Genomic DNA, 15,155 nt, shown 5'->3' with positions numbered 1-15,155 from the left:
AATATTCTATGAAAACAGAGACCAATGTTATAACACATATAAAGAAGAAATTTAAAAAGACAAAGGACTCACATTAAAAATATAACATTTTATAAAAATGACATAAAAAAGACTAATCGATTAAAAGACCTTCATGTTTCTGGATTAAAGGGCCAATTCTGCTCAAATATATACATTAATTTTATACCATTACTACTAGAATCTATTTTTATGGAAAAAAAAGGTGTTATTCTTCTTTGAAAAGAAAAACTATCTAAGAATAAGAAAGAAAATATTGTTAAAAGAGAAACTGTGATGTTTAATATATGTTATACCGTGTATTAAAATACTATCACAATCCTAACATGACTAATACTATTTGTGTGGGAATAAACACCTGGATTAACATAATAGGATACAGAAGCAAGGAACATAACAAATCTATAGTATGTATGGGCTGAAAGCTGATGGTTTGGGCCAATTCTGTGGTGTCACAGGAGAAGGGTTTGTTACCCTGTAAAGCGTGTTGTTTTTCACAGTTTGATAGCGTGTGCACAGAGCATAACTGTTCCACTGAATTTTCAAGGCTGTGATCTTTTTTCTTTTTTTCAATTTTTTAAATTATTATTTCTCATGTGTGTATGTAAAATCAAATCTGACTGGTACAGGAGGCGATTATTCCTTCTTCTTCAGCAGAGAATCTGGTGGATTTGAACCGCGCACCTCTGGGATTGCAGTGCAGCTTCTTGCCACTAGGCCACCAGAGCTCGCCAAAACTGTGATCTTAAGGAAGCAGATCACCAGACAAGTTTTCCAAGTGCCTCTGGATGGGGTCAAACTGCCATCTTTTTGTCTACTAGTTGAGCATTTAACTATTTTTACCACCTGGGATTAGAGTCAAGAACACTCTCTGGAGCTCTTCTACTCAAACATACGGGGTTTCCACATGTATGAATCTACTAATTGACAATGGAATGTTTTTGAAATGCCATCTTAATGCAACAACAACAATAACTCTTAATGCAAGCTAAAAGCAGACGTCTGACTGGGATTTCAATGAAGCATGTCAAGGTTACAGGGAAAACCAGGAATATAAATCCTCAGTGACAACAGCTGAATGATGAGCATGTGGACACACTAAATACTTTTCTCATGACCAATCTTTATAAATTTGAGAAGAAACCCAAACAAGAGGTAGAGTGGAGAAGAGTAATGAAAAATTGGTAATTACATTATAATTAGATCAAATCATATCTGCCCAGCAGAGATATAGGCATGCAAACTTCTAATGCCTTCTATCTTAATTCTCTTATTTTCTTTCTTAGATTTTAAGATGGTCTGTCAGTTATATATTTTCTGTATAATTTCTCTTATTGCCACTTTCATCTACTAACACAAGCTTTCAAAGTGTAAGTGCGTATATTAAGTACAAGGTGCTTACTTCCTAATTTTATTGTTTAAATAAATATTTGTACAACGGCAAAAAAATGTTTGCCATAAGGGCTGCACAATAACCTGGCCTCTTGCCACTTGACTTCCGCTCCCTGAAGAACAGGAAGAAATCTAAAGGGGTTTTCCTTTCAGGCAAAGACTTTACAGGCAGAGAGTTTATAGAGTATTTTATATAGAATGTCTACACATATGTGTAATGTGTATACCTTTCAGCTATGAATCCACATCTATCAAAGCTACATTTAGGTCTTCAATCACTTCTCCCTCTTTCATATTCAGCCAAACAGCTAAGACTTCAAATCTTTTCGTTCCAATTATATGAAAATAATCCAAACAAGACTTAGGTAAACAGGAAGGGAAGCCAAGGGTAACCAGTTAACAATAAATCAAATAGAAAGCCAAGATATCATTAAATAGATTTACATGTGTAACAATAGCATATATTATGGAGCTTAAGCCAAAAAAAACTATTCTTGGAGGGGGAGATATAAAAAACAAAAATTAGATGAAAGGTACTGGTGAGAAGAAGAATTACTGCAGGAGAAGGAGGCAGATAATTCTTTCACTGCATTTCAGAAAGAATGTGGCATCTAAGTTTCAAAAGATCAAAGGCAAATAAAGAAATAGGAAGTCAGCATAAAACAGAATTAGATGAAATGACAGAGGGCAGATTTGTTAAATTTGATCAGGAAAAAAAAGATAACAAATGTGGATGGCAAATACACAGATCATTAGAGGTAGGCCATGAAAAAAGAGCAAGACAATAAAGGAAGGCTCTTCAGAGAGAATGCTTCACTAAGGTATAAGACGACCAACTTTCAGTTTCAATAGAAAAAGAACAGATTAAGAGAACTAAGTCCTGATGAAGTTACTGAACATTAAGTATTCATATACACAAATTCCAAGCTTGTTTAATCAGGTAGCTCCACCAAACACTGTTCACCACGGGTAAGCATTATCACATTTGACACATCAGTGTCACATTGTTCAGCATCACAGCAACCCCGAGTTGCCTATGGACAGCAAATGGACAGACCAGTGGTATGCCAACAAAGAAAGAGTGCACCTCTGAAACCACACAAATTTTCAAAGGCCACAGGTCCGCCCATGGTTCAGGTTCCTTTTGGTTCCCAGCAAGAGGCATCTAATCAGCCCAATAGGACCCAGAGACTTGCCACATCAACAGAGAGAGCGCACCTCTGAAGCCACACGAATTTAAAAAGCTTGGAAGCAGGAGTGGCATCCACTTCCGAAATAGCTTACCTCCAGAAACCCTATGAACGTGGAGAAACGATGAAAGTTATACAGTTGTTCAGGTCTTTCGTTCATAGGGTTACTATGAGTCTTCTAAGACTCAATGACACTTAACAGCAACAACAGAGAGCTCTGTGGGCCAGGTGGATAGAAAGTTAGTTTACCATGTCAAAGGTGGGTGATTTAATCTGTGGCCCTCAGGCCTGGTTTTAATTGTTTTGGGTCAAACATTTTTCTAAGTAGCATAGCACTGGTCTGTCCATTTTCTGTACAGAGGTAACTCGTGGTTGCTGTGATGCTAAATATTGTGACACTGATGTGTCAAATGTGATAATGATTACCCATGGTGGACAGTGTTTGGGGGAGTTCCCCGATTAAACAAGCTCAGAAGCAGGAGTGGCATCCACTTCCGAAACAGCTTGTCTCTGGAAATCCTATGAACTTGGAGAAACAATGAAAGTTATACAATTGTTCAGGTCTTCCATTTATAGGGTCGCTATGAGTTGTCGACAGCACTTAACAACAACAACAACAAACAAATTCAGGCAGACTAAACAGGACAGCAACAAAATAAAAAAACTAGGCTCAAATTTCTATTGAGTCACATTAGATGCTCAGGACAATGACAGATGAGGAGAAAGGCCTACTCCACACATTTCCTATGTTTCAGTAACATTTTACAAAAGATTTAAGGGGCAAGAGAAGCAGAACCAATGGTAGGCATCACATTTTCACTTCTATCTACCTCCCCTCCCACCAACTCTCTGTCCTGTCTTAAACCATAGGAATCTTTTGTTGTTGTTGTTAGTTTTTCATACAGTAAATTAACAATGCTCTATTTTAATTTTAGCACACTCCTGGGATCACATCCAAATAGTTTTTCAAAGCACTTCTAAAATTAAAACCAAAGAGAATCTCTCCAAAACAAAATCAGGTGTCAAAGTGATTTTCATGTTATCTGTATATAAAAGGAAATCTAGTTGGTACTTTTAATTATTTTTTAATTTTTTTAACCAGGTGAAAATGTTATACATTGTCTTTCAGACTATGTCTCCATAGGAAAACACCATTTGAGAACATAAATATATATAATATAAACATTCAGTATGTGTTAACCTGTATCAACTTCAAGATACAGCATTGGTTTTTCTACAAGTTCTTAAAAATAAATAAGGAACAATTTTCAGAAGAGGCAAAAGAAATGTTTTGCATTAAAGTTAAATATTTTGCCCACTGATGTTTGCATAAATGACTTAGAAATTAATTGAAAAGAATCTTCAAGTCATCATTTATTAAATGTTTCAGATGGAAAAAAGTTTCATGTATCAGGCATAGTACTATTTGATTCAGATGAAACATTTGATTTACTATGACAGTTAAGTCTCATTGTGCAGTTTTAACAGAGAAGTAAACAGTGTTGCAGTCAGGTTAGGGCATATACTCAAGGTTGTACAGCTATAAAGTTGGAAAGCTGAATTATAACTTAAATAGCTTTTACTCAAAACCTTCATTCTCTGTTATAATACTATATGCCATCTCCTACACGGATACTTTGAAAATTTGTTTCTATCATATTGCCAACATTTAAATTTGTAAGGATGGAATTAATAATTTCACTTAAAATTGGCATAAAATTCCAAGTCTACTTTTCTTGTGCTCAATGTATTCTGTATCTCATAAATTTCCTTCTCCACAGCACATAAAATGATGAGTAAAATATAACCAAATTCTTTTAAATACGTATCAAAGTTCAAAAATTAACAAAATATTGAAGTGTTCAAAATGAAGAGCAGCTCTACCTACTGATAAAGGATCATAGGAAGAAAGTGTGTATCAGTATGATAGTCAGGTCCACCTAAAATTTTATAATCAGAAAAGCCATTAGCCAGGGAGCAATAGTGTACATTGTGGGGGTGTGCACTGCTGTCCCACAGACCACACCTCCTCAACCTTTGGAATCACATGGAATCTGGGGCAGCAGGGAGAGGAGCAATCTCTTCTGCAATTTACAGTCTTGGAAAGTCAGTTACGTGTCAGTTCTGGCTTGACTGAAATTAGTTTAAGGGTTTTTTTTTTTTGTTTGAGTTAAAACCATTAGCTAGAAATGAAGTTTAAATGATTTCCAGCTTTCAATGTCAAATAATCAGCCCAATGGAATAAGCTCTAACCATTATTTGTAGTACTGATATTATTTGCTTTCCTTTCCTTTCTCCAGAATTCAACTCTTCTATCTAGATCAAAACTGAAGTTACCTACATTTGTACTTCAAGAAGATACAGACACTAGCTAACTGGAATATGCAAAGATTTAGTATTTGCCAAAAAGTAGAGTTCATTTCTTTTTAAATAAATCACTCAAATAAAACCGGACAGCAAGTGGAAGATAAACTTTAGAGTTCTAGTTGACAATCTCATGCATGTACAGGCACATGCACAGCACAGACACATACACAGATATGACACATACTCTCAAAACTAAGTAAAAAGCTAGAATTAACACTCTAAAAATTATCCCTATATTGTGTAAAGGGAGCTCTGGTGGTCTAGCAGTTAGGAGCTGTGCTGCCATCCCAAAGGCTCATGGTTTGAATATACGAGCTGCTCTGTTGAAGAGAAATGGCCAGTCTCCTCTTGTGCAATTTACTGCCTCTGAAAACCTTCTGAAGGATCAGCTATGAGTTGGTTCTCACTCTATCATACACATCAACAAAACCATGGTATATGGGAATGGTGATTAGGGTAAACAATCAAATAGCAAACAAAAGACATTATCTGGCCAACCCCTTAAATGAAGTGAAAAAAGAAAAGGAATTTGAAAGACAATGACTCACCCCTTGTTGTCTTCAGGAGCTGTGTGACAGGCTCTGACTCATAACAACCCTGTGTAGGACAGAATGAAACACTGTCCCATCTGCAACATCGTTACAGTCTCCTTTACGTTAAAGTCTGTTGTTTATGTCATTGGGTTAACCATCTCAGTGTGGACCTTCCTTTACTTTATGAAGCATGATGTCTGTCTTTCTCCAGGGACTAGTTTCTCCTGATAATATTCCCAAAGTAAACGATATGAAGCCTCGCCATATTTGCTATTAAAACAGATTCTGGTTCTATTTCCCCCAGCAGAGTGAAAAAGATAAGGGAGTAGGAGGCATTATTCCAGGAAGTGTGAATTTAAAGATAGTGGGTTGAGGAGAAATGGAGAAGCTCCTAACAGGAAGCCTCGCTGGAGATCATTCAAAAACAGCTAGAACATCAACAGAGGACTTACTGCTAGAAATTCAGGCTGGATTTAGAAGAAGCCATGGCATGGAGATATCATTGTTGATGCCAGATAGATCTTGGCTGAAAGCGGGAAACACCAAAGGGATGCCTATTTGTGTTTTAATGACTATGTAAAGACATTTGACTGTTTGGATCATAACTAATTAAGGCTGACATTGAGAAGAATGGGAATCCCAGAACACTTAACTGCATTCATGTAAAATCCATACCCAGACCAAGAAGCTGCAGTGGGAACAGATCAAGGGAACACTGCGTGGCTTAAAATCAAGAAAGATCTGCAGCAGAGCTGTATCTTCTCTCCATAACTATTCCATCTGTATACAAAATAAATAATTTGAGAAGCTGGACTTTACGAAGAAGAGTTTTACCTCAGGATTGGAAGAAAACTTATCGACAACCTGTGTTAAGTAGATGACACAAGCTTGTTCACTTACAGTGTCGGGCAGAAGAGAGTATAGTCTTCAGTATGGGTTATATCTGAACATCAAACCACCAAAAATCTTGACCACTGGGCCAAAAGGCAACATCACACAAGTTGGAGAAGAGATAGAAATTGTCAAATGTCTTCATCTTGCTTGTATCCACAGTCAACACCTTTGGCACCAGTGACCAGGAAATCAAAAGAGGTATTGCATTGCTGTCAGGGATCTCTCCAAAATGCTGAAGAGCAAAGATGTCAGTTTGAAGACTGAGATGTGCCTGATTTAAGCCATGGCCTTTTTAATCATCTGCTATGCATCTAAAGTTGGACAATGAATAAGTATAACAGAAGAAGAATCAAATTTTTGAGTTATGATGTTGGAAAAAGAGTGCTGAGCAGCCCATGGATTTCTAAAAGGACAAACAAGTATGCCTTGGAAAAGGTGCAGCCAGGGTGCTACTTGGAGGCAAAAATAGTGAAACTTTGTCTGAATATACCTTGGGCATGTTGTTAGGAGGGGCTGGTCCTTGCAAAAGGACATCATGTTTGGAAAAGTGAAGGGTCAGTGAAGGAGTGGAAGACCCTCAAGGAGGTGGATTGACACAGTGGCTCCAACAGTGGGCCTGAGTGTGTCAGAAATGATGTGGGGAGCATATGATAGAGGTGAGATCAGATCCACTGTACATAGGGTCTTGTGATATGTCATAGTCGATTCTACAGCAGTTAACAATAACAACATTAAAGTTATAAAGAGACAGGAAGGAGGCCTCATCCACAGAAACGCTTGCATTAAAGAGCTAATGCTTTTGGGTTTTATAGTTTAAGGATCAAGCCAGGGTGCTACATTTTCAGAAGAGAACTGTTCAGTGTGCCTAAATGAGAAATTCTGAAACTCTCCAGAAAAGGAAATTATTTCTTGGCTTTCATGTATGGAAGAAAAAGACAAACAAAACAAAACCAAAACACAAGACCTCATACTCTTTGTCCCAGAATGTTACTCCTTCTGCTAGAGAAAGTAAAGGTGACTCTAGGTAGAGGATGGATGAGGTAGAAGAACTTGACTTCTAACATCCAACAAAAACAAGGGGAAGTGAAGAAATCCCTGTGAAAATAATTTCCTCCTTTCAAAAAATGTCATCAAGTATAACAAAGCACTTAATAATTATGTTTTATGTAAAAAGCTGTTTTTCTTTATTTACTTTTGGGGTTTTTTTCCCCACTCACATTGTGTTTTTAAAATCATTCCTATATATTGTTTCTTATAAAATTAATCATCTTTGATCTATGCCCATTATCACCCTGTCATTTTGGGTCCCCACTGGATCCTTCCTAATTCCTCTGCCCCCTCTCTCCACTCACCAAACTGGAATCCCATGATTTCTCGCCTTCTTCTTCGCCCTCAGCCTCATGAACTCCTCCCCTCCCTTCTTTAGATATCCACACATACCTTACATTTTATCCTTCTGGTTTTACAATAACTGTCTTAGGCAAGACTTGATCATCTTTATAATAGTTTTAACATTCTTCTCTGCAAATGCAAAGTATTGTGCTCATGTTCACTTTAGGAAGGAGACCTGGTGTCACAGTGGTTACACCAGGTGTTTCGACTATTAACCTAAGCATCAGTAGTTTGAAACAGCTGGGAAAAAGATGTAGTAGTTTGCTTCCACATGAATGTACAGCCTTGGGTATCTGATAGAAGGAATTATCTGACTCACAATGAGTCAGAATTGACTTGATGGCATGAGTTGGGTATAAATTTAAATACACACATATTTCTACGAGTCATTAAAATATTTTCTAAAGGAAAGGAATTAGAAGAACAACATTACAAGACATATTACTATCCTTAAGAGTATAAGAGTATAATTATCTTTTCTCCTCAGGACTGCACAGCAATGAACAGAATGCAAAGTTCACTGTGACCTGCTGAAGGTAAGGGAAATGATTCAATAAAAATACGATCACAGGCAACTAAGACCCAAATAACTCAAGTGTAATTCTTATAATCAGAACATAGCTACAAAAGGAGATACATGTCATGACATGCTAGACATTACTATTTATGACCCAATTTGATATTACTCTCCTTTAAAATGTCATTAAATTTTTTTAAAGCTGTTCATCGTTGTCTTTTGTTTCATTTAAAATTATTGTTATTCTAACAGTTTCTACATCAGATCTCTGAAAGGAATAAATAAAAATAAAGGAGGGGGAAAAAGGAAGGGGGGAGGATATAGAGGTAGGAAGGGAGGAAAGGGAGGAAAAAGGAAGAATAAGTGAATAAACACATAAATAGTGAGTGACCCTAATTAACCACTTAATGGACTACAATTACACTTCACCTGGAGAAAGACATCAGGCTTCAAAGTTGTTCAGTGCCAACGAATTGAGTATGACTGTTAGGTCCCTAAGAACCACAGACCTGAACCCAGTCTTATCCTATGGAATCTTCACCATCTCTGGCAAATTTGATCCCACTGCTGCTGTCACTGTGTCAATCCATCTCATTGGGGGTTTTCTTCTCTGTTGTTGACCCTCCACCTTTCCAAGCACGATGTTGTTTTCCAAGGAATTGCCTCTTCTAGCAATATGTTCAAAGAGGTTGTAGTAAAGAGGAAAGATCTTAAAGGAGATGACTGACAGTTGCTTTAACAGTGGGTTCAAGCACAGTAGAGATTCTGAAAATGGTGCAGGGTCTCATTTGTTATTCACAGGGTCACTCAATGATACCAAACAAAATTGTACTTGCCCCACTCATTCACTAACTCATTGCCATCTACCTGGACCCTACCCATAGTTAGCCCTCCAGCAAGTTTCTGAGGCTGTAAAATTGCATTGGAGGAAACTGCCCACCTTTCTCCCTGCCATGGATTTGACCCTGATGGTGGATTCAAACTGCCAGAGAGGTGTGACCTTTGAGTTGCAGCACAGCTTTTTAAGACTACACCACTACTAGTAGTAGACTACACTACTATCAACATAGTGGTAGCAATTTCATTCTCACCTAATGAATCACCTTCTTCCTAGTATGCAGGGGCTAGCTTGTTTATTCCAAGATTCTGGTCACCACTGCCTCTTCCAGTCAGAGGAGTGTCAGAACTTTGCCACTTCTAAGTGTACTGCCAACTTATTTCTAATAAATCTCTGTGCAAGTCCATATATAAAATATCCAAGTGCACTACAACTATAATTTACTTTGCAATGCTAACCAAAGAAGAACATTAGAATTTAATGAATCTTTTCATCATATATGCTAGACATAACAAAGATTTTTCCTCCTAAGCTTTTCCTCCAAAGAAGACTGTGTACCATATATATGTCTTTACAAACTATATTATAAAATGCTCTAAATGTTTCATAATGACAATATGCTGTCTAAGAGAAATTATCCTGAAATTACATCAGTTAATACTAGCTTATGATTTTTGGTCAAGATAACTTCAGAGAGAAATAGAAGTCAAAGAAATGTAATAGACATATAATGATTCCCAGGAGAAGGAACTCATACTTTTAAGGGTTAAGAATTATGAGTAAATATTTTAAGCATCATTTAAAAGAACAATTCAGAGAGCCAATAATGGCAAATATTTAAAGTATAAATTAGGAGACTTCTAAAAAGAATTCTCATGACCACTGAGTCAGAACTGATCTACAGCTAAACCTTTAGTGGTGTTGTTGTCTGTTGTGTACACTGAGTCAGACTCGACCATTAGCTGACCCTCTAAGTGGGTTTTCAGAGGCAGTAAATCACATAGAAGATGGCCCATATTTCTCCACTGTGTCAATCATAACAAAATAGCTAACATTGGGAAGAACATGAATTCTGAAACACTAAATTGTGCTTATGTGAAATCTATACATAGACCAAAGAAGAGTTGTGTGACCAGAACAAGGGAAACTGCTTGGTGAGGTTTTCTGTTTTCTTCATAGTGAGATATAATTCACACTGAAGGCTGCAGTTCAAGATCTTTCAAGTTCTCTTGGTTTTCAGCAAGCAAGGTTCTGTCATCTGCGTAACACAGGTTGTTGATAAGTCTTCCTCCAACTCAGATGCCACTTTCTTCTTCTTAAAGTTTAGAAGCATGAATGATTTGTTCAGCATAAAGATTAAACAGGTATGGAGAAAACATACAGCACCAGCACATGCTTTTTAAAAATTTTAAACCATGCATTGGTTCTCTTGTTTTGTATGGACAACAGCTTCTTAGTTTATGTATAGGTTTTGCATATGCACAGTGTTCTGGAATTCACATTCTTCTCAATGTTAGCTATAATTTGTTATGACTGATACAGTCAAATGTCTTTGCTTAGAGAATAAAACAAAAATAGACATCTTTCTGGAATTCCCTGCTTTTAGTCAAAGTCCATCTAATGCTAGCAGTGATATTCCTTGGTCTATGGCCTCTTTGGAGTCCAGCTTGAATGTTTGGCTATTCTCTGTCGAAGTACTGTTTTTGCTGTTTCTGAATAATCTTCAGCAATATTTTACTTATATACTATATTAATAATATTTCTTATATTCTTAAAAGGGAAGGAATGTTGAAATCAGATAATCAGAAATATCAATCAGATCAAGCCGTAATTCAGTCTGATTCAAAGACCTCCAACTACCCCAAATGTGATAAACATAGCAAATGATTACACTGACCCTAAATCATTACCTCTGCATCAACAAGGTAAGGGGGGATGTTTCACAAACTATTTCATGAGCATCATATCAGGACAGGTACGAAAAAAGGAGAAATAAGTAAAACATATGTAAAGACAGGTGGCCTGGAATGGATGGTCCCCAGGGATTGTTGGGAGATGGACTCAGATGAACACTGCATTAAAACAGATGTAAAGAACTATCTGAAAGTCATATACAATTAGGCATTATATGTATGACAACAGTCTAGAACAAGAGGTGCATTGCAGGGTGGATTGGGGGAGGGGGAGGAGAACAGGGGAAGAGAATGTTTAAAAATGAAAAAAAAAAATTATTTTAAAAATGGCCTTTTAACAACAACAGTAACACAAACCAGAACCAGCAGAGGATACTAACATGTCAGAGAAAAAAGTGAACACAATAAAATCTGTCAGCAACAAGAGTGGGAATTTGAACTGTTTGCATTATTTTTCTTTAAACTGTGTTAAAGTTATAATAAAATTAATATCTTTAAAAATGGTCTTTTATGGGGGGAGCGAGAAAAAGAAAGAGAGAGGATAGCAACTATGAGATGAAAGGTACCACACACACTGCATTTAAAAGTGGGCTTTGTACCATGGTATAAAGGGAAGTGGTAAGATTAATTTTGTCTGTGAGAAAGATTCACTGTTTTTACTACCTACAATACAGTTAAAACTCTTGCCCTCAGCTTTCTCAGTGTGACATTCCTGTTTAATGTCTTGCTATTTCCACCAAATAATTTACAAAGACATTGCCACTCAAACAGATCATATTCTTTTAGATACATACTGAAGTTTCTACCCTTATTTTGAAATTATCCTTTTCAAATTAAATAACTGACAGACATTTGATATAAGGCAGTGTTTTGCTGAAGGGACATTTTAACAGCACCACGCTAAGCAGTGTTAATACTTCCTACTGACTTATGCTGTTCACTAATTTTCCACAACATTAACCACCATTTGACATGCCATCTGCCCCTTGCTCCTCTCTCCAGAATGCAAGCTGTATGAAGGCAGGGATCCCATTCAGTTTGTTTGCTATTAAAATGCCAAAATTTAGAATAGGACCTGTAAGGAGAAAAGACTCAGAATACAATTATTAGAAAGGATTTTAAACACACACACACACACACACACACACACACACACACACACAAGAATAAGTTGAAGTCAATTCAAATAAGTAATAGCACAGAAGTTTGAAAATTAGAAAAAGCAAGAAAAAACAAAAAACTATGAGTGAGTTAGTATTGTTTGGGAAGTACTTGAGTAGTAGAATAATGGAACAAAGGAGTGTGGAGAGAGAATATAATTAAGAGTTTTAGAAAATAAAATCAAATGGTAGATTAAAGTTCTGGAATATTATGGTACAATATGAACTATTACATGGAAAATTCCCAAAGAAAATAGTCCCTGAGTATTTTTAGAAGGTCCTTCAAAAAAAGCTTCTACAACATGCTTTCTGTGATGAAATTGATGATTCTTTAAAATTCACTTGGGAGATCTTTGGACTAAAAGACAAATAAAGATTTCTGATTGAACTTGTGCTTCAGTATTAGAAGTTTTAGTGTATGTACAGGGAACTTTGGTCACATAGTTGGTAAGGAATTGTGCTGCCAACCCCAAAGCATGTGGTTAGAATCCACCAGCTGCTCTGTGGGAGAGAGATGGCAATTTCCTCTCCTGTGATTTAAAGCCTCTGAAAACTTGCTGGAGAGGCAGCTATGAGTCAGTTCTGATTTGACGTCATATTAACAATAACAACAGTGTTATCTGAAGCAAGTATTCAGTGAAATAATGATGAAATGATGACTGTTCTGGGATTCAGAATACTTCCAGGATTTTTCTTCTGGCTCTCACATAAACTAGATGGATGATTGTGTAAAAAAGTTCTCATGTCTGAAACCTAGATTATTGAAGACTCCTAAGGGTAAAGTTGAAATAGAAAGAGGAAAATGAAGAGTAAAACTTGAAAAATCAATGTTTGATCTTCTGAGAGAGTAGTTTTATTCTTTTAACAAATATACTGCATCTCCTTCTGCTAGACCATGCTGCAAATTATAAAAAATTGAGACTTGATCACTGCATTTGAGTTTATAGAGAAAACAAATTGCTAATTGACACATTACAAAATATTCAGTAATTTGTTTAACAGAATGAGACCTTATAAAGTGTAATGGAAATATAGAAAAAAATCTATTTTGTCCAATGATGCTAGCAAAAATTTTAGAGAAGTGGTAACATTTTTAACAAGCTTTCAAATTAAAAAATTATTGGTTTAAGTACAGTATTTTCCAAAAGAAGATACATATAGCATACTAATTGAAAAGGCACATTTTAGATAACACACTAGAGAAATGTTTATTATAAAGTGTACATATGTTGACATATTTCAGGCAAAACCCCTTATAAATCAGTATAAGGCCCATAATTTCACAGTGGGTTTTTAAAAAATATAGTCAAGGAAATAGAAAAATGAAGCAAGGAAGGATTATTTCTGCCTAACTTTATTAATTTTCATTAAAGCAATTTTTATATTACCTACCATTCCCCCCCCCCCAATAATGTCAGCCATGCTGGTGAAGTTTTTGAAGGTTCCTAACAACAATACTACAGGGGAAAGGATTCATTAATAAAATTCTTAATCAAATGGATTCTTATTTCAAATCTTATATTGCTTTAATAAGAGCTGGAGAAGCAAGTCATGCACCCGACTGATGGGCAGAATCCATTTTCAAGTTGGAAGGAGCTCTAATTCACAAATAAGGAGACCAATGCCTAGAAATGGTTAATGACATACTTAATGTCAAACAAATGATGAGTGGCGAAGCCTAGATTCCACCCTGCAATGTTTAATTACATGTCAGTGCCCTTTCCACAGAATCTACTTAAAAGGCAATATAGATGACTGGAAGTTGTGTATCTTCTTACAACAGACTTTGAAATGCTAGAAATCCAAAACTTGATGAATAGCCACTGTTAACTTTATTCAGATATTCAAACATGAACAATATTTAAACAAAACAATTAAAAACAGAAAAAAGGCTAGAATTTTCTGATTCTTTATAGATACTGAACTTAATATTATATTATTAAAGAAAATATTAGAATTACCTCCAAGGACCATGCCAGCCTGGCAGCATTTTCTAAGGCGACATGCTGGGCAGTTTTTTCTGCGAATTTTATCAACAATGCAATCATTTCTTCCGGCACATAAATAGTTATGCTGCCCTATAAATAGAAAACAAAGAAAAGTTACTGACAATCGCAAAAGACCACTAGACATTGCATGCAATGACAATCAAAAGAAATGGGCAGAAATTACTGAAACAATTTATATATTGCCATATCATTTATCTTTACCATTCTATGAGTTATACTTGGGGATTGGCATAAATACCCATTTTGGCTAATTCACATGCCCACAGGTTGTTCACCTAATGACTGACTTCCTCACAACATTACTTCTGCAAGTACATGAATGTCAGGGCTTTCTACAGTCCTTGTCACCATCAGCCTGTTGCTCAGCATAAGTGACTGTTAGTAATGCAATGAACTTCCTTAAGACTTGCCAGTGTTTCTAGGACCTTGAGTCAGAACACTTAAGAATTGATTCTAGCATCCCCTTAATGATCTGCTGTGCATGATTTCCATGTGTCGATATCAGATTTCTCTTAGTTCTTTCTATAACCTCAGCATTAGCTACACACATGTTATATATTAGTTACTGAAGATCATCAAACTCTAGCAAGACATTTACTCCGATATTTAAGACTTTAAAAAATAGATGTCAGAGTGAAAGAGTTCTGCAGAAAGGCTTAATTTTATTGGAAAATCCAGCACCATCTCACTCTGTTTAATGAATGAGAATATCATGTAAAAATATTACCAATTGTACTGACTTTACTGCCTGGATTATTTTGTCCACAAATTAGAAAGTATGAATGGAAATAATAATGAAGGGAGAAAATTTAGAAAAATTGAAGGAGAAGACTATTACAGAAGAATTATGGATAGAGTACATCTGGCAGCAGTTATTAAATAAAAGAGAATGTCTCATTTTTCAAAAGACCTAGCATATGAATTTAATATTA

The 15,155-nt window shown here is 36.1% G+C and overlaps 1 protein-coding gene across 1 annotated transcript in view; it reads right to left on the bottom strand.

The window, feature by feature from the left end:
* Positions 1 to 15,155, bottom strand: part of PGR (progesterone receptor) — a 152,038-nt gene that overhangs the window by 70,950 nt on the left and 65,933 nt on the right. The window contains exon 4 of the mRNA XM_006887356.1: positions 14,176 to 14,292. Within this exon, the coding sequence (XP_006887418.1) occupies positions 14,176 to 14,292 (117 nt within the window). The remainder of the gene's footprint in view (positions 1 to 14,175; positions 14,293 to 15,155) is intronic.

This window comes from Elephantulus edwardii, unplaced genomic scaffold (assembly GCF_000299155.1).
Source record: "Elephantulus edwardii isolate Elephantulus edwardi_28Jun2011 unplaced genomic scaffold, EleEdw1.0 scaffold00056, whole genome shotgun sequence".
NCBI lineage: Eukaryota > Metazoa > Chordata > Mammalia > Macroscelidea > Macroscelididae > Elephantulus > Elephantulus edwardii.
The sequence above is the reverse complement of the archived record's forward strand: the minus strand, read 5'-3'. Positions and strand labels throughout refer to the sequence as shown.